Here is a 22,646-nt window from a genome sequence, read left to right on the forward strand (position 1 = left end):
TTTAATTAATTTTTTTAACTGCCTATTTTGGGGCATCATTAACTATGCACCGATTCAGGCTGCGGCCCCTTTAAATCTCGCGCTCCCTGCCCTCCCGAGCTCTCGACTATAAGTGCAGTTATACAGTGCATAAACAAAGTTCACACAGCTAATATAACCCTCAAATGGATCTTTACAAGATGTTCGTCATTCATGCTGTTTGCATGCGTCGATTCCTGCGAGTATAGTATTTATTTGGATGTTTACATTTGATTCTGAATGAGTTTGAGGCTATATGCTCTGTGGCTAACGGGCTAATGCTACACTGTTGGAGAGATTTACAAAGAGTGAAGTTGTGTTTATGAATTATACAGACTGCAAGTGTTTAATAAAGAAAATAACGACGGCTCTTGTCTCCGCAAATACAGTAATAAACGATGGTAACTTTAACCACATTTAACAGTACATTAGCAACATGCTAACAAAACATTTAGAAAGACAATTTACAAATATCACTAAAAATATCATGATATCATGGATCATGTCAGTTATTATTGCTCCATCTGCCATTTTTCGCTGTTTTCCTTGCTTGCTTATTTAGTCTGATGATTCAGCTGTGCACAGATCCAGACGTTAATACTGGCTGCCCTTGTCTAATGCCTTGAACATGGGCTGGCATATGCAAATATTGGGGGCGTACATACTAATGATCCCGACTGTTACGTAACAGTCGGTGTTATGTTGAGATTCGCCTGTTCTTCAGAGGTCTTTTAAACAAATGAGATTTATATAAGGAGGAGGAAACAATGGAGTTTGAGACTCACTGTATGTCTTTTCCATGTACTGAACTCTTGTTACTTAACTATGCCAAGATAAATTCAATTTTTGATTCTAGGGCACCTTTAAGTTTGGAGAAATGTCAAATGGATGGAGAAAAATTGTGAAATATGTAATAATCACTTTGTATTTTAATTTTTTTTATTCCAAAAGCTCACAAATTGACATTTTAGTTAGGTTAGTTAAGATTTTGAAAATAATTAAACAGTAATACAAATGTTTAACAAAACATTCGCCTTTCTAACTGCAAACATACAAAAAAGTCATTAGGTCACTCTTAAACAGAAAAAAAAAAAAAAAAAATGGTAAAATAGTCTTTAACAACATATAACAAGCACTTTTAAATACACTGTACAGGTTTATCTGTATTCATGCTTTTTGAAATCTTAAATATGTATTTTAAGATCAGGAGTCAGTATGAACGCATGTCAAACTTTATACTCCTGCTCTTTGCAGTCTTGCCTGATTTTCCAAAACCAAAGTATATAATGATCAATAAATGAGCATTCAATATGGGAATTAATGCTACTTGCTGCACAGTCTAGAGACTATGAATATGCCATAGTGTGTATCGTACATTTGTGTGTGTGTGTGATATCTTTCTGAAGATTGTTTAGTGCATAAAACAAACACTCTCTGAGTAACATTTTGAGGATGACTATACTGAAGGCCATTTTCACCGTTTCTCCAGTTTCTTAAACTTGGCCTCTGTGAATAAACACAAAAAAAGAAGTTATTATACAAGTGAAATACAAAATACTGAAAGCTGCACATCTGAGCGTTATATTAATCTCACACAATGCGCTCACTACTGTAACAGTAGAGGAGCAGGAGCGTCTTTTTTTTGGTCTAATAGCGCCATCTAATGTCCATTTAATCAGTTAACTATCAACTCTTCAGCAATTAATTCAGGGGTGTTTCATTTATTAAGTCTAGTTACTACATCTTGAGTTTTACTATATCGGTCATCAGAACTACATATAGAAAGAAACTAATTTCATAAAATTAGTAGATAAGCATAAGCTGGCTCTGAATGATAAATACAGTTCTTTGCAATCAGTACATATGATATTTGTAAATAAATAACTGGATTTTAGTTGAACTGCAAAAGTTCAATGGTAATTAAAGCAGCTGCACAGCAGTTTAAAAACAGAAATGGGGTGTGTGTCATCTCAGTGGACGCCTACAGAGTACACAGCTCTATTGATTGTGATAGGAGATGAACTAGTTTCATCAGATGATGTTGAGTGCAGCAGAGAAGACATATTTTTGTAGCATTTTAGCACATCCAGTTCCATCATCCCAAATGGGTTTTTGGTTAAATGGCTGAAATAAGGTCTGTGGTGAACACAAGCCATATCAAACAAGATATTTTAATGTTTTATTCTATGACGTAAAATACATCAGTATAACCCCCTTGTGATTTTTTTTTTTTTTTACAGCTTGAACTTGTCTTGAAAAAGGCGTTTGCTCATAAGTGGCTCAATGGGACTGAAGAGGTTGTCGGGGACATTAAACTTCATCAGCTGAACAAATAAACTCACTCACTGGTCCTCTTTCACAGCCTTCTTGTGTTTATAATCATGCTCTTGTAAACTATTCTAACTCAATCTTTCAGGGAAAATGTATTTAATGAAAGACTGAAAGAGTTAACAGAAGTGTAGTGATGGTGACACTGAAGTGTATTTCGTTTATAGTCTACGTTTAGCTTTTTACTACTGCTGATTGTACTTAAGCTTCAAAATTCATAAAAGTTGAATTAATTGACCATCTGCACAGTTACTTCCTGGTTGTCGTTAAGCCAGCTTGGTCATTTCCGGTGAATTGTTAGCTGTCATTCTGTACATCGACACAAAACTATCAATGGTTGACTTGTTAATGTTGTATTTATATTTTAATGCAGTTATCACACTTGCCTAATTTGCCAATAAACCAGTTTTATTGACTGCAATAAAGACTTGAAGCTAATGGGAACGTTTGAAGAAGAAACGGTGTCTGCAATTAGACACGCACATGCAACATTTTTCCAGCACTTCTGTTATTTTTAATGTGATGACCAAAAACATTATTTGTCAATCCATCTGAGATTGTCCCCATTTGTAAAACCGAACATTTCAAGATGTAGGAAATCCAACATTTGATAGAAAACACTTATTTAAAAACAAAAAGATATTAATTACCACTATAACCAGCAGATGGCAGCAGAGGAGCATTTATTTGTGCATTAAAGGGTTAGTTCACCCAAAAATGAAAATTATATCATTAATGATTCACCCTCATGTCGTTCCAAACCCGTAAAACCTCCGTTCATCTTCGGAACACAGTTTAAGATATTTTAGATTTAGTCCGAGAGCTTTCTGTCCCTCCATTAAAAATGTATGTACGGTATACTGTCCATGTCCAGAAAGGTAATAAAAACATCATCAAAGTAGTCCATGTGACATCAGTGGGTTAGTTAGAAGTTTTTGAAGCATCTAAAATACATTTTGGTCCAAAAATAACAAAAACTACGACTTTATTCAGCATTGTATTCTCTTCTGGAATCCCTTCCATTGAATCGATTCCATTGAATCGATTCCATTGAATCGATTCCATTGAATCGATTCCATTGAATCGATTCCATTGAATCGATTCCATTGAATCGATTCCATTGAATCGATTCCATTGAATCGATTCCATTGAATCGATTCCATTGAATCGATTCCATTGAATCGATTCCATTGAATCCTTTCATCTGTCGGCGTTGGTAATGCACTTTTACGTCGTTGTTTTCGGCGATTAGGACATCCGCGACATGCACACTTACGCACCATTTTAAAAAATATAGCAATACCAAAATACAAACAATGTAGAATAGCTTGAATGCAGTGTGCGTCTCCCTCAGACTGTTAACGAAGCTCTGGCGCACCAGATAACACGTCAGCAGCGTCTTACATCAGCAGCGTCACTGCGGAGTCGTGAACCACACTCCGGAGCAGAAGGGGGCGGTAATGCACCAATAAGCTGGATGCCAACCGCCGTAAAACAGGAAAGAAGAAGAAGAAGAAGCGGAGTCGTGAAGGCGGATTGACAGACCCAGAAGAGAATACAATGCTGAATAAAGTCATAGTTTTTGTTATTTTTGGACCAAAATGTATTTTCGATGCTTCAAAATGTCGCGGATGTCCTAATCGCCAAAAACAACCACGGCGACGTAAAAGTGCATTACCAACGCCGACAGATGAAAGGATTCAATGGAATCAATTCAATGGAATCAATTCAATGGAAAGGACTCCGGAAGAGAAGACAATGCTGAATAAAGTCGTAGTTTTTGTTATTTTTGGACCAAAATGTATTTTAGATGCTTCAAAAATTCTAACTAACCCACTGATGTCACATGGACTACTTTGATGATGTTTTTATTACCTTTCTGGACATGGACAGTCTACCGTACATACATTTTCAATGGAGGGACAGAAAGCTCTCGGACTAAATCTAAAATGTCTTAAACTGTGTTCTGAAGAAGAACGGAGGTCTTGCAGGTTTGGAATGACATGAGGGTGAGTCATTAATGACAATTTTCATTTTTGGGTGAACTAACCCTTTAATTTCCTGTAATAGGTTTTCACCGTTTCGTTTTTGAATAAATAATAAACATTTTAAAATCCCTAGGTTTAAAGTTACATTTTGTCAAGGTGAAGTATGAAGTGCTCACAAAATCTCATGAAAAACAACTTTTATTGCAAATGATTTACACAGAAAGCAAGCACCACACTCCATTTATGACTGAAGCTGTCAGGCAAACACTGATTTCAGCACACTTGTGGAAACTCACATTTTATTCAATGAATCTAACTAAAGTGAACAATAAATCTTTAATATACAGTGTGTTGACGCTTTTTTCACACAGAAGTGTGAAAGCTGATGGTTGAATTGAATTTTGCCAAGGAGGAACACTGAGGAACGTCTTTATTTATTTATGCATGTATGTTGTCTTACGTTTGAATAACTAAATTAATGCTAGGCCTGACTATTTAAGTGACTATATTTTGTTTATAAACTAAGTATTACATTATTGATATACATTATTACATTAAGAGACATTTCACCGGAAGTTTTCCAGCTGGCTTATGTTATTGCGGAAGTTCTAAAGGACGCTCCGTGCATATGGTCCATTTGTGAAGATTATCATGATAAACAAAACATGTAAAAATCTAAATTTTGTTGCCCACAGAGCTCATTTTCTGCAATAATCTAAAAGCCAATGGGAAATCCTATTAAGTTTTTGTCGAAGGAACCAGGGCGATGCTAAAAATACATCATCACTGCAGCACTCTTTCATCATGAAGATCAACCGTTTCTTTATTTTCCCTATGTTGAGGTTAGGGGATAATCATTTATACAAAATAAGTCACAGTCCAGACAAGACTAATGGTGTCCTTCACAAATTTTTAATCAAAATTAAACACGTCTACATAAAAGCAAATAATAAAATATTACATAATACTTGCAGTATTTTTCTTGGTGTTTGTACTCACCTAGTTTCTTTGAATATGTGTCTAGTTTATATGCAGCCTGCTCCAGAGCCGTAACCTGCTCCTCGATCTGGTTAATCTGATCCAGATAAGGCTGCAAACCGGCATCTAAAGCCACAAAATAAATACTTTCAATGTTACAATGATGTTAATGAAACACTCATAAGTGTACTTTATCTCTAAATAACACTGTGATAGGACAATGTGGTTGCAAAATATTTAATGTCATATCAACAACATGAATAAACACATATGTTGGTTGATTTTAAATATAATCGGAGCCGCATTTCTCACATTTCTGATTGAGATCTTGCAGATTGCGGCTGATGTTGATGGATATGTCCTTCATCTCCATGTACTTCAGACTGGTGAGTTTGTTCATGTTCTCGAGGAGTTTGTAGTCCTCACAGGTGGCTGAGTAAACAGGACAAAAAAAAAATGACACACAAACATCTGCAAGTCTACAAACAGATTCATTATTATTATTATTATTATTATATTCTCATTACCAGTGAGCTCTCCCTGTAAGAAAACTGCCATTTTGTCAAACATGTCTCTGCAGAGCTCGTTGATATCTGGCTCAGCGGGTTCAGTGGCCTCCTCTGCAGTCTCCACACCTCCTTCATCTGTTACAGACAACAAACACTTTTAATGTCCTGCTGAAACCTAGGGAGCTGCCTACCCTAGCAGAACTTCTGGGTATTAAAAGTGGATTCCAAATGTTTATGATGCCCCAAATCGCAGTCTAGGTAGGCAGCTTAGTAGATTTAGAGACACAGACACAGTTTAGTCACTGTACACAAAACGCATTCTTCAACGCAATTCAAACAGGTTGCATTATCTTAACAGCACGTTCAACAGCAGCACTGTAAAGCAAATAATCTCTATAGATGAACTTGCAGCATACAGTGACTTGCACACAACTTGCATTATTTACAGAAGCAGCTCACTGTTATTACTGGGTCTTTTGGCTTTTGGGGTCTCTGTCGCGTCGCTTGTGGCCGCCTCTTTCCTGGGCTCGGGCTGGGCTGTGAGGTTGAGGTCGGTCGGAGGAGCGGGTGCTTTACAGATGCTGTCCATCGCTGCGGCCTCCTCCCCCGTAGCTGCCATTTTCAGTACACATGATCACATGACAAGCTGTTTCACGTGACTTCTCGTTTCCGTCTTTTTTTCTAATGCAGTGAAATGAAACCGAATACTTTTTTTTTAATCTAGTAAAATGAAACGGACAGAAGATAATGTATTTATAAAGTGTGACGAGGATTTATGAAAAAAATAAATATTTTTTATAGTGGTAAGATTATTAGTTGCTCTTATTTCACTTGTATGTAATATTGTTTTTGTCGTACATATCAGATACAATTCATGAATACAAAATGTGAAATCTAAATGTGGGTCATTAAGAGTTATAATTAATAAAGTATAGGACAGAAAACACATGTTTCATATACAGATATGGGTGGGGCTGCGTGATAACGCTGCCAATTTAAAAAGAGTGAAGCAAAGAACAATGAGCTGGTTTTAGATGTATTTCCGGTCATATGCATTTCAAAATAATGATGATTCAAGATTTGGAATTCATGCCTCATATATATATATATATATATATATATATATATATATATATATATATATATATATATATATATATATATATATATATATATATATATATATAAGAAAGATAATATATTTGAGTATACATATATAATACACAATGAGCCATATTTTACTCGTATTTACGATCAGAGGAATATTTTCATTCACATTCTATGATGTTGAATGAACGTTTTTATTTATTAATTTGCATTCGTATTATTCGTATTATTGCATTCGTGTTACTTGCTTGAATTCCTACGTATTTTTATATAACATGTATATATATATATATATATATATATATATATATATATATATATATATATATATATATATATATATATATATATACACACACACACACACACTATCAAGTCCAAAGTACTGAATGACAATATATAATTTAGTAATCAACCTACCCATCAAGAAATAATAAACGTAATAACTGATCCATAAATAATCGACTTTAAAATATATTCAGCTTCTTCTTTAAAAGAAAGATACATTTGAGTATACATTTTATATAATATACACAGAGCCACATGTTACTCGTTTTTACACACGTATTAAGGATCAGGGGAATATTTTCATTCACACTCTGGTGTTGAATGAACGTCTTTATTTATTAATTTGCATTTGTATAAAAAAAAAAAAAAATATATATATATATATATATATATATATATATATATATATATATATATATATATATATATATATATATATATATATATATATATATATATATATATATATATATATATATATATATATATTACTAAATTACAATAAATAATACCCATCAATAAATAATAAACGTTATTATTTAAAAAATAATTATTATGAATGCGTGTTTCTATTTGACCTTTATTTTGAAAAGCATCCCAGTCTACACCCACCTATCTAACCATAGGAATCGCTAGCTTCACAGGCCTGGCGTGGCCCGCTCTCAGCCCCGCTGCCCTCTGCCTGTGACGGGAATCCATCGTGACAGGATACCAGCAGCACCACCGACTGTAAACATGGCGGCATGCACAGCCGGATGCCTGTGCTATGTGCCCCCTTACTGAAGCCCCGATCAGCGACACACTTCCATGATGGAGACAGAGGAGGAGCAGCATATGACCACGCTGTTATGCATGGGTTTCCCAGACCCGGTGGCCATCCGGAAAGCCCTGCGCCTGGCCAAAAACGACATCAACGAGGCTGTCGCGCTGCTCACCAACGAAAGCCCGGGACTCGGATACGGCTACGAGCCGATGGAGAGCGGCACTTCCCCGGGCTCCGGCCTCAGTGGAGACGGAGAGAACAGCGGGCGCACGGGCACCGGAGGGTTTGATCCTCCGCCTGCATATCACGACGTCGTGGAAAGTGAGGTATGATTAAGAAACGCATGTCTATGTGATCATTTGCACGGCGGCTTGAGGCGGAACCACCGGGGCTGTCAAAAACCGGAGGGAAAGGCGCCGCACGCCTTTATCGCCCCTGTAAATGCATGAATACCTGTTGTGCATGTGCGTGCAACACCTGACGAGCATGTCAAGATACTGTCTCTTAATCCTAGGATCCTTGTGCATGCATAGCTAGATTACCAATGAATTCTGCTGCCATGTGAATGAATGCTGAAGTTGTAGGATCTTGGGGGATGGGTGTCGTAGATTGCCCTGAAATGCTAGAGACCTGTTAGAGTTTACTGGTTTATTTGCATGTTGAACGTGAATCATTAAGCCAATGGAGTATTTTTTCCTCCTGATGCATAAATAAACTGGTGTCTTTCTTTACTAATAGTTGAGCAATAACAGGAAACGTGTGGCTGATAATTTACATGTCAGATCGTTGAACCATCAAATGTCATTAGTCATCAGCATGTCATCTGCTATATTAAAGGGTTAGTTCACCCAAAAATGAAATTCTGTCATTAATTATTCACCCTCATGTCGTTCCACACCCATAAGACCTTTGTTCATCTTCAGAACACAAATTAAGATATTTTTGATGAAATCTTTGATATGACTCGTCCATTGACAGCAATAATCAACACTTTCAAGGTCCAGAAAGGTATTAAAGACATTGTTAAAGTAGTCGACGTAATTGTCTTACTCTTTAATGTGTCATGACAGATTGCAGTAGTGCCTCAGTTCAAGCGGCTCATGAACCGATCATCTCTTCCTACTAGTTAATTTATAGCATCAAATAGGGCTGGGCGATATATCGCATGCGATTGTCACGCGCATTTCGTCAGTAAAGCCGGTTCCCTGATTACCGCCAAATCGCCATCTCCTGCTTTCAAATGGAGCGGCATTTAATAGACAGAGCCGTAGTTCACTGACAAGCTACGCCATATCGCGTTCATATCGCAGATGAATCGCCTTCGATAATGAACGCGATATGAACGTGGCTTGTCAGTGAACTACGGTTCTGTCTATTAAATGCCGCTCCATTTGAAAGCAGGAGATGGCGATTTGGCGGTAATCAGGGAACCGGCTTTACTGACGAAATGCGCGTGACAATCGCATGCGATATATCGCCCAGCCCTAGCATCATATAAACATGAATGAATGTTGTTTCAAACGCAGAAAGATGTAAGTACACACCATTTTTCAAGTTCAAGTCCACCGAGGTTAATCTTTTAACTCCTGACTGCTTTGTCGGACAAAATGCCAGATTCGGCGTTATGATTGGTTAGATCGCTTGTCAATCAAACTCCCAGCGAAGGGTCAATTGGGTGGGTTTTGTTGTGAAAACCTGGCAACCCTGCTAAAAGGGTAGAGAAGAAGTTGTTGAATAAAGTCATTAAAGTTGTCTTTTTGTGCACAAACAGTATTCTCGTCGCTTCATAAAATTAAGTTTGAACCACTGTAGTCACATGAACTGTTTTATTAATGAAGTCTTTAGTACCTTTCTGAACCTTGAAGGTGGTTAAATTGCTGTCTGTGGACGAGTCGTGTACCTCTCGGATTTCAACAAAAATATCTTAATTTGTGTTCTGAAGATGAACGAAGGTCTTACGGGTGTGGAACAACATGGTTCATTTTTCGGTGAACTCTAACCCTTTAACTCTGCGATATTGACGAGTTACCGGGTTAAATTAAAGAGGCTGATAAGAAGCTGCTGTATATTAGCATGTGAAATGACTTTTGTGTGCTTTCCCACAGGTCTTGAATGGTTATTTTTCTGGATTTGGATAAACAGCTCTAGTTTTGTGTAATTCTGTTGTCTGATATTTGAGTCTTATATGTGGTCATCAGGCTTTGTGATTATTGCCCAACTGTTGCAGTGTTCCTTTCACTGTTTTCCCTCATGGCTTCTTTGACCTGTTGGTCAACCGCAGTCAGAGCCGAACACTAAAGTGCGGTGATTTAAAATGTCCAGGTTGGTCAATGCGTCCGGACTTGACTTTAGTGTGTGCACAAACCCTTTGAATATGTTGTTAATATTACTTCAGTCCTGTTTTTATCACTGTTTAGGATGATCTTTTAAAATTGTAGCTTGTCAAAGTTATACTACAGTGAATACTTGTTATACTACAAGCCAGTTACTAATAAAAAGTATTTAACTTAACTATTTGGTGGGTGGAAAGTGTACAAATATAGGCCTGGTTTCACAGACAGGGCTTAGATTAAATTAGGACATTTATGTAGCTATAATAAACATGCCTTAGAAAAAACATTACTGGTGTGCATCTTGAGACAAAACTATGGCACTGAAATGTCGTTCCAAACCCGAAAGACTTTCGTTCATCTTCAGAACACAAATGAAGATATTTTTAATGAAAATTCCCTCCATTGACAGCCTATGCAACTACCACGTTTAAGCCCCAGAAAGGTAGTAAAGACATCATTAAAGTAATCCATGTGACTCCAGTGCTTTGTTTGAACAAAATCAAAATTTACCACTTTATTTACAAAATATTAATCTCCATCGCGCATTCACGCAACAACGTCTGCTCTTGTGTCAAAACCAAAAATCACATCTCTGTATTTTTAGGCTGAAAGACGATACACGATATGTATCTCTGCATTTTCTAGGAAGTAGGCTAGGCCTAAATGTTTTCTTTTCTTTTCATAAGGCACACGGATAAATAAAGCTTTAACACACTCTTTGAACTGCAGTTTATGATGCGGTTGCAAATTATGGAAGATATCTGAAGTGCTTTGATTTTCATATGTTTATGGCTTAATCTGTTTATTATTTCTTTAAATAATCAGATAAGTCAGCGTGCAGATTGAAGGCTATGAAAACAAATATAGTGAATGTATCTATCTATCTAGGTTATTATGGTATACATTATTTGAGGTATATATAAATATATATATACCTCTTTTTCCAATACTGACTTTGCAATATTTTGTTTTTCTGCTATATATATTGCGATATGAAATAAATTAACCAGATTACCTGAATAGCTCTGTTTGGAAAGAATTAATAATTTTAGAATGATTGGATTGGGTTCATTTAAATGAATGATTTAAATGAAATAAACAGTGTTTTATATTTTTTAGGTAAGTATTTAGGTACAGAAAATGAATAATCAAATGTAAAATAACACAGTATAGTCTTCACTGTATAAATTGAATATAATTAATCTGTGTTAAAGCTGCAAAAGTTATTTTCTCTTTGTATTTTGTTGTTTGATAACATTCATGACACAGAAAGTAGCAAGAATATTAGGCCGCTGTCACTTTAAGACCGAATGCGTGGATCCAATATAATGATACACATCCGTTTTCTAAGGATGTGTGCCTAAGCCGTAAGCAACTGTGTTTACAAGGATACTCGCAGAGACTGACATTTTGGACATAATTTTGCATGTGTCCGTTCAAGCACAAATAGACACGGAAGTGAACAGAATTCAGTGTTCACGTGCTGTCTGCAGCGTACACGGAAAGGTTCAAGCATCTCTACTTTTAGTTGTTATTCCCCAGCATATGCACACATACACTGGGCAGTATTAGTGCAGTTATAGAGATGATTTCATGTCAAATGTAGTTCATCTTTTGGTTTCAGGTAATTACTACGGTTTGTCTTCGACTTTTTAACCTGTAGTCATTTTTTAAACATGATAGGCGGATATATGCAGGGCTCAACAATAAGGACTGCCATATTGGGCCAGTTCAGTATCATTACAAAAGTTTATCATTTGTACAAGCTTTTAAGCCTTGCCCATTTAAATATTAAAGCGCAAGAAGACAAGAAAGAGAACTCAATTTGGTACTCGCATGCTGTGTAAGACGTTTTGTGTGCGCACATATCCGAAGCTCGCTCCCAAAAAGCTGCGTCTCAGACAGCGCTCAAGTCCCGAATTGAGTTCTCTTGAACTTGAACGGACATATTCACACAAAATTTTGTACCACTGGCCCGATCCTTAGCATCGAGCCCTGCATATGGCCATGATGACTGGACGGAAATGTTATGTAGCCGTTCTGTTCCAGCCCTGTTTGTAATTGCTTCATGTAGAAATGCCACTGTAACAAAAGGAATCCAGATGACATTTAAATTAGATCCTGTCCTGTCACTCCCTCTCTGTGTCTTAGGTTTGCCTCTTCTGCCTGAGAAGTGTCATTGGATGATGATGAAAAAAAGGCTGAATGCTTGTTGTGTAATACTTTTGGCAGACTTATCTTTTGGACGGGTGGTGAAACTATTAGGAAACCATATACTGATCAGTGTTTCCCAGAGGATTTTTCTAAGACTGTGGGGTGGACCTCTGTCCCTCTAGAGGGGGTCTGGGGGCATGAAAATTTTGTACATTTTAAATATGGTGCACTTTGAGAGTTCAACCCATGTTTAATTGAACAGAATGAAAAGTCTTTGCATTCACCTGTAACTGGACTTTAAAGTCGCCATAAAATCAAAATTGACCATTCTTATTTTTTTTTATATAATATTGTAGTGTTTATTATAAATGATTTATCTGTACACTTTATTATTTTCTTAAAATTCATGTGCCATCATAATCTTTAATCAAAAACTTTTACCTTCACTCCCTTCACTTTTACCTTACCTTTAAACTGGTAAATGTAAATTAGAAATGTAAAAAGGAATTGTTCAAATTGGTGTTTTTTTGTTTTTGTTTTTTGTTTTTTGGATAATACAATTGTATTAAATGATAAAACAGAATGTAGAAAAATTTTAATGGGTAACACAAATTTTTAGGAAAAAACAAAATGCATTTCATAGGACACTTTTATTGTTAAAATTTTAATGAATTGTTTAAGTTTTATGAATTCAATTGATTAGACATCCGTTTTTATTATTCACATTTAATTGAACCATTAAAACAGAATCCAACATTTTAGAAGAATTTAGGAGAAAATAAAGCAAAAGTAAATAAAATGGATTATGTTTGTGATGCAATCACGAAGAACTTTTTGGAAAGATTCAGACATGCCTAGCCCCTTTGTTTACCTCTGGACTTGCATGTAACAGGTTGCAAGCACGGGACTATAAATAGAGCCAGCAGGCCTGGTCTGGAGGGTACTGGTACACACACATGGGGTCTCCAGTTACCCAGCCACTCCGCCCAGCACTGCGCAATGCAGTGGGGAACAACAAACAACTTGCTCAAATCACAACTGGCAGGATCACATGCGCAGTTGCAGAGATGTATTAGGGGTATGTCTTAAAAGAGAAATGCATTCCAGGTAGTGGGCAATCATCTCAGTCCACCTAAACGCCGATGCCATACAGGCAAATTTGCAATTAGTTTGTGCCTAGGGAGGTTCGAACCCTCTGAGGTTGTATGTTTAGCAGGCAACAGGCTGTGTGCACACACCTCACCCTATTAGTATGCCATGGCAACAAGTTTGGAATGTGCCATGTGACCTTACATCGCCCCAAAGACCAGAGGCCTCCTAACAACACTGGCTTTTTCTCCTCTCTTTAGATCATTGCACATGCAGCACGCCAGCCCTAGATTCACAGTGATTGTTCGAAATATTAATGTTACAGATTGAAAAAATGGCCTAGAAGGCTTCTAAATGGGTACAGAATGTTTGCACAGCAAAATTATTATTATCTCCATCGACGCCAGTAAACGTAATCCTGCATTGAAATGCGGACTGGGACATAACAAGTGTTCGGTTACATGCTCGATGTTTTTTTCCGTAATCAGTGGCACCCTTATGTTAGGCTGTATGGGATTCTTGACCTTCAAGAACAGTACACAAGTATGCAGAATGCTTGTAGAGCTCAACAATAAGAATATTTTTTTTATGCCTCTGTTGTTTTTGTGGTTCAGATTTTCACTGGTCTCTTTTTTTATATTTACCAACTTATATTATATTATATTATATATTATATTATATTATATTATATTATATTATATTATATTATATTAATTATGAATAATTGACTCCAGTCCATTGAATTATTTAAAAATAATTAAATTAAATTTATAACTTCATGACCGGCTTCGCGTCATGGCCACATTACCACCACGGGTGTGCATTATTTTCTAATGTATTTATTATATTATATTATATTATATTATATTATATTATATTATATTATATTATATTAAATATTTTTTACTAGGGCTGGACGATTATGGCCTAAAATCAAAACCTCGATTAATTGAACATTTTACCCCGATTACGATTAATGAACGATTATTATTATTTTTTTTATTTATTTTATTTTATTTTTTTTGCCCTCATAGTTCACTGACAAGGTTTGTACTGTAAATAGCCTATGATTGACTATTAAAGGTGGGATATTTTTTCCTATTAAAAGAGTGATCTGACATAACAGCTCACTATCAGCAGTTATTTTATCTATGGTTTGTAATATTTCTTACAGATTTCTGCTCGTTGTAAATCAGATAAAGATAAATTAGCACAGTACCGGTAATGAGAGCGATTGCGTGTGTGAATTAGTCATACCGTCTCTCTATTAATTGTGAAGCTGTGGGTTGTAAATAGTTCCTTCAAAAGTAGAAAAAATATATGCTATAATAAGTTTTGAGTTTCTAAGCTATTTTAGTGAATGGTGATAAATCACAGGACAGCGCTGACAACTGGTTTCTGCGTTCCTCTCTGTGCGCGTGATCTTCACGTTTTGCGCAGCTACTGTTTGTATGAGTGTTCGTGCCACAATGCAGCTGCGCGAGCATGATAGCTCGAAATAATATACATCCAATCATCTAAAATTGCTTGAGAGTCCAAACTGGCAAACCATAAAATAAATACAACTGACAAAGTTTAGTGAAAACGCAAGGATCACCGCCCGTAGCTATTGCCACCTGCTGGTTCGGAAAGGCATTTCATCCTATGCAGGCGCAGAATGGACGTGCTACTTGGCCGTCGGCTGTCTAGCGTTGGTTTGGTGTGTCAGGCCAACTTTGGACACAGATGCTGCCGACGTGAGCCAACCCCGCAGTCTGCTTTCGTCGCCACTAGTTCGTCGGCGTCGGCTTGGTCTGTTCCGGCCTTAAGGGGGAAGTATTAACAGGATTAAAAAAACGAAATAACCGACATGGGAAAATTACGTTGGATAGAGGTTCTGAATTTCGATTACTTTTCGATTAATCGTCAAGCCCTATTTTTTACTATGGGGCTGTTGAATGCTTGAATCCGATTTGTTGACCAAAGTTCTAAGTTGTACAGTTATTTTCAGGGAAACGCACGGCTAAAGTAGTTCCAGGCAGGTCTTGACAGCATTACAGTTCCATATCACTTCGCCAAATGATTTTTCAAAGGTCATTACAGCCTACAACAGGAAAAGATCCAAAACCCACAACGACACTGAATAATCAAATAAATATGGTAAATAATAGGATAAAAACAAATTATTTCCATGTTATATAATTAATTTTTATGTATGGAAAGCACATACTCTCCTTCTCCCGCTCGCTCTCCCACTCAAACTAAAATAGTTTAGAAACTTAAAAGCTACATGACATTTCTCACTAGCGAGGTAATAACAGTGCTGTTCTTGAAGCAGATAAACTTACAGTTTTGCTATTAGTAGAAACGCTGCTGCTTAACACTGTTGAGACGCACAGACTCAGGTAATTTTCTCTCTCTCTGAGCCCTGTTTTAATAATCTAAACGCATGGTCTGCAGCGCATGGCACAGGTGCATGGCATGTCCGATACCACTTTTGTTAGTTTAACGACAGAAAAAATGGTCAGCGCACCAGGCAGGTGCATGGTCCAAAAGGGTTGTACCTAGTCTCTTAATGAGTCATGGGTGTGTTTTGGGTATAACGTGAAATAAACCAAGTGTCATCTCCCATTCCCTTTTAAAGTCCCTGTAAAGTCAATTCTGAGAATTCTTTCTAAACACTTTATAAATGTTACAAATGTATTGCTGAAACACATTACAAAGTCTGTGAATTGAGTAATGCTTAATTGTGAAGTTAGAGCGTTAAACAGTTTTTCACCAAGTCTCTGCTCAGGATTTTTTGGGCGGAGCTAAAACGGGGGTCTAATGACGCACATCGTCCCCCGAGCATAGCCCCTCCCCTAACACTATATAACTGTCGATGACGCACCGAGCGTGGCGCCGCCTCTAACTCTACAGCGGTTCACTCGCTCAATCTCGAGTGTCATTAGTCATACAGCCCTTTGTACATTTAGCTAGTAATGCCTTCGTCACACAAATGCATATTACATGGTTGTTATAATATACAATATGCTCGGTCTCCTTATTTAAATTTCCTAAAACGATGATATGAAGGATTCTAAAGTGATCGTTCTACACCGGACAATTTTACAAACTTTCATCAGACAGCTGGGATTCATAGATAATCCGCTGTTTTTGGTGAATGTGATTGAACAGACCTCGCCCCCCCCCTCCCGCCTCGGCCGTTTTACCGTCCCGACCATAACCGATGATATATGGGGCCGGACAGAGTCTCTCACGTCCCAGCCTTCATCCTCCCGTCTCGCGGCGCCGTCATTTGTCGACTCGACAACAGTCCGGCAGTACGTGCCCAATGAGTGTAAGTTGTCGTGTGTGCTTATGTTATAATTAGTAGGTAGTCCACAGTAACTCTACTAAAATGTGCAACCCTCTAACGTGATTCTTTTGTTTATATGCATCAGTATGTTTGACTCATTAGACAAGTAAGTTGAGGCTGCAGCTCTCGCGAGTGGGTGTGGTTTCAGCACCGACAGCGGACACGCCCCCAGCGTTTGAGAGCAGAGAGCGCTGCCTATTTTTTCGAGATTTTGATAACTTATTTCATTTACTTGCAGATTTTTTTAATGATTCAGATTTGGCTGGGTAGTTAATAACACATTTTTCTGTGGTGTGACAAGCTCAAAACACATACTTTAAAATGACTTTACAGGGACTTTAAAGCCAGGTGCACTTTCACCATGGCGGATTCGCTATTTACATGGCAGAATATAGACATCCTCAAACTGACAAGTCGGTTTAAATACATGTGTATGAAATGTCTTGAAATACAATATCTGAAAGTCTTGAAGTATGATAATCATAGTATAAGTGAAATAATTAACCCTCTTCGCATCGTCACCGCATTACCACCTCAGTGTGCATTATTTTCGAACAATTCAACGGACAGGACTCATAATATAATATAATATAATATAATATAATATAATATATATATATATATATATATTATATTATATTATATTATATTATATTATATTATATTATATTATATTATATTATATTATATTTGCTTGTAATATTAGCTACTATTTGCCACCAAAAAGTAACACCTTTTTATGGTTTGGCATAATCAGGAACCGTGTTAGTAGGTTAACCTACAACAAACACCACTTCCCTTCTATTCTTAGCAATTGTGGTTTCTCCGTTTAAAGTCACAAGGCATAGATTATGTTTTCACACAGTTCCTGAGGGGACTTTCATGTGAAATCAGCAGTTACAACTGTAAATGACGACATGTATGTGACAAGTCATTAGCTACTTTCTCCTGTCATAATTTAATTAACATTGACAAGTATAGATCACAAGAGAGTTTTAACATGTACAATAATATATGCAAATTAATTTTATGTGGGTTGTAATTAGCATATTTTCCTCCTCAGAACAGACTTCAAATATTCAGATAGGAATAGAGATTTTCCAGTCTTCTGACCGTATACAATGGTCTTTATATTTTTAGTAAACACATTTATTTGATCAGAATGTTAAAATAGGCCACAGCTCGACTTCCGTGGTCACTATTTCTGTCTCTTTCTGAGATCCTCACAGTGCAGGTGGTGGTTGCCTCCACCAGAGAACAGAGTAAGTAATTTGTTCCTGTTGCCTCTCTTCTGCTTTCTGCCTCTCCCTCTCACATTGCTCAGCGCTTCTTATTTCTCCTGAACACAGAAGCTGTCAGACTCTGTCAACAGAAACACACAGATCTTTAACAAATCAATCCGCTCTTCTACAGTCGTTTAATGTTTCTGTCACAGAGATTGTAATGAGATCTCATAAACAACTGCTGTAAACTCGAAAACCTCAACGACCTTAATAACAAGCGGTTGTGGCACATTTCACTAATAGGATGCAAAATAGGATGTGAATCGATAAAAACGTATTGATTTTCTTTTCTTTTTTTTTTTTCTTTTTTTTCAACAAATCAGAAAATGTTAATAGTCACCCCCCACCCCCCTTAATTATACCTTAATTTTTTTTTTCTTTAACCCTGTTACTAAAATTTGGGACATGTTTAATTGCTGTATAAAACCTTTATTCGTTCATGGTATGTATATTTGTAATTTTGTAGGAGTAAGTATAAAATGAACATCAAAATTAAATTTAAAATACAAATATGTAAAATTAAAATATGAAAAGTGTATTATAATGATTAAAAAAAATAAAACACGCAAGATTTGCGATGCGTAGAACATGAATTTTGGGCGTTCAAAATATTTAGAAATGTGTGGAGATGGTAGCTAATTAGTAATAACCTAAGATTGCTTTTATATGAGAGAAAATGAAATGTTCATTTAAATTACATGTGGGCTGGGGTACATTAATTTTGTATAGTATTTGCTCCAAATTTGAAAATAAGCCTGGCTGATACATGGCCACAAAACAGCTATATGCAAGGATAAAAAGTCATTTCAATAGCAATCTGCATGATTTTGAATTTAGAATGAAGGAGAAAAAAGTTGTAGGTTTGCTTCATGCATCACTAAACTATTGACAGTGGTCTTATTTTGCCTCCAAAATTCTGCGAAATTTGGGTCACACCTTCAATTAAATTGAGTAAAATATATTCTCCTTTGTATTTGATCTTTTTTTCCTCCATATAGTACCTTTATACAGCCATCTCTACCTTGTTTGTATGATATTACATACTAGGTAGTCACATTGTTTGACCTTGAAATGGTGTTGTGTGAATGGAAACTATTAGATTAGATTGGTATTTTATTGACACACGACAGGTCCTGTGGTAATTGTTGTTGGTGTAGTTTTGCTACGGATGAGAAAGAGTGTGACTGAAATGTACAGTATACTAGGGCTGCACGATTAATCGTACGATTAGAAAAAAAACATTGAAATCGCACTTAAACAATTTGGCTTAGTGCGATTATGAAATCGCAAAGCAGCGATTATTTTTTTTTTTTATGCGCAGCTTATCAATGAACTATGGCTCCAAATGCTAATCCATCTGAAAGCACTGAGAGTTTGAATCGCTTATAATGTGTTTGAAAAAACAACACGTGTCAAAACATCTTTCCAGACATGAGAAGCATTTATTAACATCTTGTCCAACAAAAGACAATTAATAACATGTTTTTACTCCAAACTCACTTCATAACGACGATGATTACTACGGCTTATTACACAGAATAAGGCAGTCGTGCGTTCATTATCAAAACGTTTCAGTCATGTTTAATCAATCAAAACGTTTCAATCTTCTGTTTATTCAGCTACAGCGATAGTATGGGATTTCCTGGAATGACGCGTGTTCTACTTCGGCAGCAGGGCATATTTGCAGTTTCTGCACAAGAGCGCCCTCTGGCTTTCAGATAAAGAAACATTTACTACTGATCACAGAGCCGTACAGCTCTGACAAGCTGCGCATAAAATAATCACAGCTTTTGCCAAATCGCATGCGATAAAATTGCGATAAATCGTGCAGCCCTACAGTATACAATACACATTGACCAAATGTAACGGGTCTTACTCGACCCGCTCCGAGCAGAATTCAAAACGGGGTTTCTGACATGGGAGGCGGGTGCTCTAACAAGGACGCTAAAGATTGCAGTCTCCAGCTTCAGTTGCTAATGTGCCTCTTGAGACCAGGGGAGTGAGGTTTCCCGCACAGCTCTCACTAGATGGCCTCTGTACACTCACCCCCCTAAACCTGAATCCGGGACACGGCACCATTGTGACGAGTTCTACTCAACCTACTCTGACCCCTAACAAGGACGCTAAAGACCGCAGTCTCTAGCGTTAGTTGCTAGTGCACAAATTGAGGCCAGGGGAATGAGGTTTATCTACACAGCTCTTACTAGCTGGCCTCCATTACACTCACCCCCCTAAACCTCACTCCCATCGGGGTCACGGCACCAGTGTATCAGGTCCTACTCAACCTGCTCCGACCCCTAACAAGGACGCTAAAGACCGTAGTCTCTAATGTCAGTCGCTAGTGCACCAGTTGAGGCTAGGGGAATGAGGTCTATCCACACAGCTCTTACTAGCTGGCCTCCATTACACTCACCCCCCTAAACCTCACTCCCATCGGGGTCACGGCACCAGTGTATCAGGTCCTACTCAACCTGCTCCGACCCCTAACAAGGACGCTAAAGACCGTAGTCTCTAATGTCAGTCGCTAGTGCACCAGTTGAGGCCATGGGAATGAGGTCTATCCACACAGCTCTTACTAGCTGGCCTCCTTTACACTCACCCCCCTAAACCTCATTCCCATCGGGGTCACGGCACCAGTGTATCAGGTCCTACTCAACCTGCTCCGACCCCTAACAAGGACGCTAAAGACCGTAGTCTCTAATGTCAGTCGCTAGTGCACCAGTTGAGGCTAGGGGAGTGAGGTCTGTCCACACAGCTCTTACTAGCTGGCCTCCATTACACTCACCCCAGTAAACCTCACTCCCATCGGGGTCACGGCACCAATGTATCAGGTCCTACTCAACCTGCTCCAACCCCTAACAAGGACGCTAAAGACCGCAGTCTCTAATGTCAGTCGCTAGTGCACCAGTTGAGGCCATGGGAATGAGGTCTATCCACACAGCTCTTACTAGCTGGCCTCCATTACACTCACCCCCCTAAACCTCATTCCCACCCGGGTCACGGCACCAATGTATCAGGTCCTACTCAACCTGCTCCGACCCCTAAAAAGGACGCTAAAGACTGCAGTCTCTAATGTCAGTCACTAGTGCACAAATTGAGGCCAGGGGAATGAGGTCTATCCACACAGCTTTTACTAGCTGGCCTCCATTACACAAACATGAATGCAGAAGAATACAAAATGTCATTATGATTTAAATGTAGTGGTTCATCTAGCACAATACTGAGATTTTTGATGATTGAGAGACACATCACTTGTTAAACAGTCTAACCTGTTGTGAAGAGGCTGTTCTTAAAACATGAAATTGAAGATGATCTGCAACATCTGCCTGTGGAAAACCTGTGACATTTAAAGTTGACTTTTTGACCCAGAAACATCATTGTGCTTGGTCAGTTGGTTGAAGTTCCTGAGTGAATGTGCTTTGTCATCATTCATAGTACACAATGAAGTCTAGTCAAAGCCTGAAGCTTCTCAGAATCAATAAAACCAGGGTCCCCACGGTTCTTAAGTCGTAAATTTAGTTTCATCAAATTTAAGGCCATAAAAAGTCTTGCATATCTGAAAAGGTATAAGAAGAGTCTTTATCATTTCAAGAGGTCTTAAATTTGGGAAAACCTGGAATTGCAATATGGCTTAATATGACAATTAAATGTGAATTAATTTAAAAATAAAAGTGAGCGTTGTGAAACTTGTCACCTTTTGAGGCGATTTAATGCCTAATAGTGTTGATAATCACAGTGCTGCTCAGAGGTAACGGGAGAATATTTTTCTTATGTTCCATAAACAGCATCTACTGTTAGAGTGAATGCAAAGATCAGCTCATATTTTTACACATCGCTAAGAAGCTAATGTGCATTCACAAAAGTATTTAACAATAAGGTATCTAGAATTTTATATATAATAATATTTTAAATGAATATATATAATATATATATATAAAATCAATTATGATTTTTACTCATGCCTTTTCTTAAAAAAATACAGTAGTTTAAAGGTTTATAAGTAAAACATAAGGTTTATAATTTTATAAAACTTGTTTTTGTCAAAACTTATATTTTAAGTTGTTTAAATTGTGATTTTTGCAGTCATTTTATGGTTTAGGATTTTACCATAAACCAGTGGCGAGGCCAGAAATTTTAAAGTGAGTGGACCTTGGTGAAATAGGGTGGACCTCAATGGTATAAAAATAATTTTAGAATTAAGATTAGTTAAATGTGATTTATTGTCAGCTAATAGTTTCATGAAAACAACAAAATCCATTCATAAATACAATAACTAGTAAATATATTAGAATAATAACAATAAAGGAAAATTAACAAACATAGGCAGAGCGGGTGTAAGGCTGGGCAAGGCTTGCCTTCCCCTGACCACGGACTTGAGACCAGCATTGAATTTTCTCACTCAAATCACTGCTTGCTGCTGTTTCTGATTGCTTTTAGAGGGAAAAGCTGCTCTTAACTGCTGGTCTAGGAT

The 22,646-nt window shown here is 37.3% G+C and overlaps 2 protein-coding genes and 1 long non-coding RNA gene across 6 annotated transcripts in view; 2 read left to right on the forward strand and 1 right to left on the reverse strand.

Annotated features, from left to right (window-relative positions):
* The window catches only part of LOC125279111, a 59,673-nt gene extending 57,298 nt beyond the window's left edge, over nt 1-2,375 (forward strand). The window contains exon 2 of the long non-coding RNA XR_007187316.1: nt 2,259-2,375. This is a non-coding gene — a long non-coding RNA (uncharacterized LOC125279111). The remainder of the gene's footprint in view (nt 1-2,258) is intronic.
* Nucleotides 936-6,484, reverse strand: bloc1s2 (biogenesis of lysosomal organelles complex-1, subunit 2). 2 transcript variants are annotated; one of them, XM_048208618.1, is made up of 5 exons: nt 6,290-6,484; nt 5,840-5,956; nt 5,625-5,744; nt 5,334-5,438; nt 936-1,524 (listed from the first exon to the last, which is right to left on the reverse strand). In XM_048208618.1, exons 1-5 carry the CDS (start codon nt 6,438-6,440, stop codon nt 1,493-1,495), a joined length of 525 nt encoding a protein of 174 aa, XP_048064575.1. In that variant the 5' UTR covers nt 6,441-6,484; the 3' UTR covers nt 936-1,492. The 2 variants fall into 2 exon arrangements, with proteins under 2 accessions (XP_048064575.1, XP_048064574.1); XM_048208617.1 differs by having other exon boundaries at nt 6,281-6,479.
* Nucleotides 6,485-7,851: 1,367 nt separating this feature from the next.
* usp24 (ubiquitin specific peptidase 24) overlaps nt 7,852-22,646 on the forward strand; it is a 94,853-nt gene continuing 80,058 nt past the window's right edge. For all 3 annotated transcript variants that reach the window (XM_048208611.1, XM_048208612.1, XM_048208614.1), the window contains exon 1: nt 7,852-8,305. In XM_048208611.1, the coding sequence (XP_048064568.1) occupies nt 8,024-8,305 (282 nt within the window). In that variant the 5' untranslated portion in view covers nt 7,852-8,023. The remainder of the gene's footprint in view (nt 8,306-22,646) is intronic.

Source organism: Megalobrama amblycephala, linkage group LG11 (genome assembly GCF_018812025.1).
Source record: "Megalobrama amblycephala isolate DHTTF-2021 linkage group LG11, ASM1881202v1, whole genome shotgun sequence".
NCBI classification, from domain to species: Eukaryota; Metazoa; Chordata; class Actinopteri; order Cypriniformes; family Xenocyprididae; genus Megalobrama; species Megalobrama amblycephala.